Here is a 5,919-nt window from a genome sequence, read left to right on the forward strand (position 1 = left end):
ACAGGAGTGGCACCTGGTGTGGTCTTCTGCTGCTGTAGCCCATCCACCTCAAGGTTCTATGTGTTGTGTGTTCAGAGGTGCTCTTCTGTTTACCGCAGTTGTAGCGAGTGGTTATTTGAGTTACTGTTGCTGTTCTATCARCTTGAACCAGTCTGACCATTCTCCWMWGACCTCTGGCATCAACAAGGTATTTGCGTCCACAGAACTGCCGCTCACTGGATATTTTCTCTTTTTCGGACCAATCTCTGTAAACCCTAGAGATGGTTGTGGGTGAAAATCCCAGTAGATCAGCAGTTTGTTAAACACTCAGACCAGCCCGTCTGGCACCAACAACCATGCCACATTCAAAGTCACTTAAATCACATTTYTTCCTCATTCTGGTGCTCAGTTTGAACTGCAGCAGATCGTCTTGGCCATGTCTACTGCCTAAATACATTGAGTTGCTGTCATGTGATTGGCTGATTCAACATTTGCATTAATGAGCAGCTGGACAGGTGTACCTAATAAAGTGGACGGTGATTATATACAGTATGAGGACATATGYAACAATAAAGAAGAATCAAACTTACGCCATGCTGTTCTTGTCTTCGGCACATGCTCCAACAGCCTTGGTTACATTCACAAGCAGAGTCTGGATTAATCATAGTGAGCACACATCAGTCAGTAAAGAACTGTGTTATAAAGATAAAACAGTCCTAAATACAAAAGAGAAAACAATAAATACCTCGTTTAAATTGTTGAGCAGCTGAACTAGCAGCTTGATGCCTCCACCCTTGCAGATAGCGGCCCTGTTAGCTGCAATCTGAGCGAATTGTGCCAGAGCTCCCACTACATTGACCAGCACTTCATCAGGCTGATCAGGAAGCAGACCAACCAGAGTCTCTAGAGTGTTGTACTCCTGAAAGCTTTGGGCGAGAAAAAGAAAAAGAGGTTTGCACTGTGATCCATTGAACAAATATTCTATTGAATCTTTTTAGTTTTATTCATCACATAAACTAGTAATGACCATGAACCAAGAGTCAAAGGAAAATACTAATCAGAGGAGTTGAGGATTAAGCAGAACTTTCTCCTTTTTACACAAAATGAGTCGAAGTACATAAAAATCACAAATGTTTATTTTAGGTTTAATTTATGTATATAATTTATTTGCCTTTGACTTGTCTCATTAGCAATTACCCCAGGCAAATTAACAACAACAAAAATAAAATACTCCATCCATCCATCCATTTTCTGTACACACTTCCTCCTTTCAGGAACACGGAGGTCACTGGTGCCCATATCCAGCAGTCACAGTTCGAGGGGCGGGGTACACCCTGGACAGGTCGCTGAGGCCTTTGGTTGGTGCGGCCTGTTAGTATATCGGCACCTCACTGCAGCTGACGTCAATTAGGATCATCTGCTCTCAGGCTTCTTAAGGTGGCTCTGAACATCGGGTCCTCGCTGATCCATCACTTGCTACTGGTAAAGCATGTCAGCCTAGAAACTAGTTCTTTACCTGAGTCCTGTTAATGTTTGTGTTTACCTGTGCACAGAAAGCCTGTCTCCTGAGTTACCAGGACCCTCGCCTCCCTGATTCTGGAAATCACCCCAGAGCTACTCACCTGATCCTCCTCAAGCTGTCGCCTGTCTGCCTCCAACCTGAAAACAAGTCTGAAAGTACTCACCTGGATAACTTACCTGAAAACCCTCTCCTCTACGCAGAAAAGCCTCCTCCGAGCTGTAAAAAAACTTCCTGTTTACTCACCTTCAAATTACTTACCTCCTTGGAAAAAGACTGGAACTGATCATCTCTCTTTCCTTCCACAGCCCTGGTCCAAATTCCCTGTCACCTGTAAATAAAAGCACTTACCTTTTGTACTCCGTCTCATGAGTCTGTTTGTTATCAGTTTTTGCTCACGTTTGACTATTTACATGAAAACCTGTCAGTCGCAAGTCCATCACAGGGCCACACATAGAGACAAATGAGACAAACAACCATTCACTCCCTCACTCACACCTAGGGACAATTTAGAGTTATCAATTAACCTAACAGTCATGTTTTTGGTCTGTGGGAGGAAGCCAGAGTACCCGGAGAAAACCGTGTGCACTTGAAATGCGCGTTCATGTTGAAGGGTTTGAGTGCGTAGTGTGTCCCACATTCCCCACATCTGCCCTTCGCTCCGCCCATTTTGGGTACTATTTCCGCCCTTCCGCGAAGTCTGCATTTTTACGGCCTTTGGCGAAGTGTATTACCCATAATTCATTGCTGCATGTGACGTCTGGAATTAAAATGCAGACCGCAGAAGAAGAAAATCACTATTCATGGAAGGATGGATCATGGAAAAACTAATTTGGGCCATTGTTCATTTGATAAATGATAAAGGGGATTTATTAAAATATGAGGAATTTAGTATTAAATATAAAATAGTTTGTACCCCTGAGGATTACACAAATGTGGTTGAAAACATTCCAATTGCAATGATTAATATAATCAGATATAATTTAGATTCAACTCTAATCCCGTGATTGCATAAAATGATTATCAATTAATTAAATTTTGTATACAAAAAATGTAATAAACAAATTTTGAGAAAAAAATAATTAACAAAATATATCGTGAATTCTCTAAAACAAAAATTTTATTTAAAACATTTCAACAAACAAGAAATTTGATCAGTTAGAACAAAATTTTTGAAATTTCCAATCCTTCCTAAAGTTAAAGAAGTTCACTTTAAAATTTTAAATGAACTTCAAGAGAATTTATTTAAAAAATATTCAAATTTGAAATGGAGACATGACAATTTTGTAAATCATCAGTGGAATCAACTGAATATTTGTTTTGTGAATGTGAGATTTAACATAGATTTTGGAATTAAGTACACAACTGGTTATTCACTAAGTCTTTCCAAATAAGTCCCGTTTCCTGGAAAGATATTAAATATCAATATCAATATCAATTTAAAAGATGAATATTTGAGAAATCAGAAAATACGTTGGTTTCCTCAGTTAAAATTCATGGTGATCTCTTAAACCTTTCATAATTTGACGTTAAGGAGGAATTATATAGAACAGATAAATAGAATAGATAATTAAAAGATATGTAAATGTGAAATGGTCGTTAACTTATGTATGTTTGTTTTTTGTCTTTGTTCTTTTATATTGGTTCAATAAAAAAATGCCATGTTGGAAGTCGCAGTTATGCAGAGGAGTAAGTCTATGATGTAATCTGTACTGTCCCAATTCTCAATTTTTTTTGCACACTTGTAACCTGCGCACTCAAACACTTATGTGCACTTCGACTGAATCCACACTGCTTAGAGGGGCGTAGGGTGAGCACTGATCATTGGGACTGGGCCTTTGACTGAGGATCCCCTGTCTAAACTAAATCTAAACAGCTCATCCAGAAAAACTCATTTTAATTCCCCTAAAGTCAGTGTTTTTAACTCAAGTAACAGCTCTCATTGTTGGCACTTGGGTATGAAGATGTTTAGTTCTACCTCAGTGAGTAAACATGCATTAATATTAAACTGTTCACATAATGTGTATTTCAGAATAGAAATTATAGTAAAGTTTGATTTATGATATAATCATAAGAGTAACAAAAATGATAACATATTTGTTGTAGATTGGACACAGAAAAGGACATAAAAACTCAAAAAGCTTGGAGAAAAATAACAGATTTATTAACAAAAGAAAATGCTGACAGGGCARCAAAAAGGTGCTCACAATTAACTGTCAGAGCAAACATGAGGAACAAATACAAAGAGAGAAACTGACTGAAACAGCACAGCTAACAGRCAGGAGGAAAGACAGGACTCAAYGTAAAGCTGAGTAAATGAGGACAATTGGAAACACCTGGGCAGAGACACCAGGAAGCAGGTGGGCGGGGCTTGAGCAAAGACAGACAGGAGAACTAAACTGAAAAATACAGGAATCACAGGAAACAGAAACAAAAGAGGTCAACTGTAAAAAACACAAAGAACTAGAAATTAAGATACAGATCGTCACAATGATTCAATGAAAAAACAACATTTTCCCATAAATAAATTTGCTTCAGATGCTCATATTAACTCATGTAAACTTCATAACTGCATGAAAAAACAAGCTTTCATTGTTTAAACATATGCAGAAACTTTTCTAGTTAATTCTGTTAAAACACATTTTCTGATTAAAGCTCAGGGTCATCAACGTAATCATTGGTGATGTGTCTGTCTGATTATTAGTGAAATAATCTAAATGATTTGRTATTATTAGTTGTTATTGGTCACAGGAGGAGATTACATCAAACTCGGTATCTTCTACAATCCAGCGTTACAAAGACTTTTCCCACGGATCCTCACAGTCGTCCCTCTCATTCACTTTGCATAACCAAAGCTTAGCTGTGGCTTGGAAACTCTTCCTCCCTCTTTAGCTGTGTTTTTTGCCTTGTTTGCCTATGATATAGAGTAGTAAACTATAGTAAACATTCAAAAGGGATATACTGTGGTTTTAAAAAAAACCTCAACAAACCTCTGATGTACATTTAAGCTCTACGGCTGTTTTTATTCCCAGTTACGGTTGCTGGCATCCTGGTCTGTCAGCTATTGTAGATGGCCAAGGTCATTTGGTTTTGGTCACGGTCCACTGACAGACAGACTATTCTTGCAAGTAAAAACACTGCTAATGAACAGAGGAGCTGCYAAAGATAACTTTAGTGAAATTCATCATAATGAAAAAATGTTTTTTCTTTTACCATCTCTGAAGTGTCATCTGCAATTCACTCCAGTAGAATTATTGTGTAATCACAGACACAAGTGTTGATGAATGAACACTGTGTCAGGTCTATTTTRGTTAWGAGCTGAGGTAATCATGTGATGGTAGGAGGAACATCACACAGAGCTGCCTGAAGTGGCTTCTTCTGCAAACATTGGGCTCTTCACAGCTAAAGACTCAGGACCGTAGTGGAGCTTCTGTTTGTACAGGAGATCTTTACTGACTCTTGAGYTGTTGTCACACATTCAACCAGCTCTCATCTTCATTGAYAGCAGAATAAAACATTTTAGCAGARTAAAATGGCATGTTCTTATTTGAGTAAGGTTATTTCAGGGATATTTATGGTCTGCATCGTAGAGGTCAAACAGAAGTAAGATGGAAGGTTAGCCAGTATTTGGAAACAAGCCTCACAATCTTAACCCTAAACCATTACAACACTGACACATGCAGTTTAAAACTTGGCAGTCACAAKTTTCCATTGCAAARTTATTCCCTCAGTCTTTTGTTGAGGCTTTTTAGTGTTTTTGTGTGTCAATAACRYCTCAATACACAGAGGTGAAGGGGCCACATGTGGATGGGTTCATWAAMCTGCACACAATAATGTTTCAGTGTTTAGAAGTTGGCTTCCTACTCACATCGTTTGTATCATAAAAGTTTGACCCGGGATCGTTGGTAGAACAATGTGGCTTTTAGACAAATACATTTGGGTTATAAACATGATTATATTTCACAGGATCAGTCATGTCTGCTTTGGATGGATCAATAATCAAGCAAAAATAATAACATGTTTTCCCACTTGTCCTAATTGGAGAACTTTTACAGCGTCAGCACTGTCCAGACATTTTAAACCAAAGCTGCTTTRAAAACGCAATTAGCCACAAATCCTGTTTTATTTGTTCATGAACTTAATAAAATGAAGGGGGAAAATCTCACACTGCCTCCAATTATTACAGCAGTAAAAAATATTCCAAAAATAATTTTCACTTTATTGCACGACTCAGCCTGTGATTGGTTCTGAAAAGAGTCCTTGCCCCCCAAACCCCCGTCACATTAGCAGCTTTTCTCTTTTGACAGTAATGGTTCAGCCTCTGCTCTCGAAGCTTTTCACTGGGCTGGACATTTGAAGGGAATCAGGTGAGAGAGAGAGAGAGAGAGAGAGAGAGAGAGAGAGAGAGAGAGAGAGAGAGA

The 5,919-nt window shown here is 38.5% G+C and overlaps 1 protein-coding gene across 1 annotated transcript in view; it reads right to left on the reverse strand.

The window, feature by feature from the left end:
- The window catches only part of odad2 (outer dynein arm docking complex subunit 2), a 41,548-nt gene that overhangs the window by 16,759 nt on the left and 18,870 nt on the right, over nt 1-5,919 (reverse strand). The window contains exons 9-10 of the mRNA XM_014013400.1: nt 725-905; nt 570-631 (exon numbers count right to left, since the gene is read on the reverse strand). Of these exons, the coding sequence (XP_013868854.1) occupies nt 570-631; nt 725-905 (243 nt within the window). The remainder of the gene's footprint in view (nt 1-569; nt 632-724; nt 906-5,919) is intronic.

The sequence above is a fragment of the Austrofundulus limnaeus genome, unplaced genomic scaffold (assembly GCF_001266775.1).
Source record: "Austrofundulus limnaeus strain Quisiro unplaced genomic scaffold, Austrofundulus_limnaeus-1.0 Scaffold101, whole genome shotgun sequence".
NCBI lineage: Eukaryota > Metazoa > Chordata > Actinopteri > Cyprinodontiformes > Rivulidae > Austrofundulus > Austrofundulus limnaeus.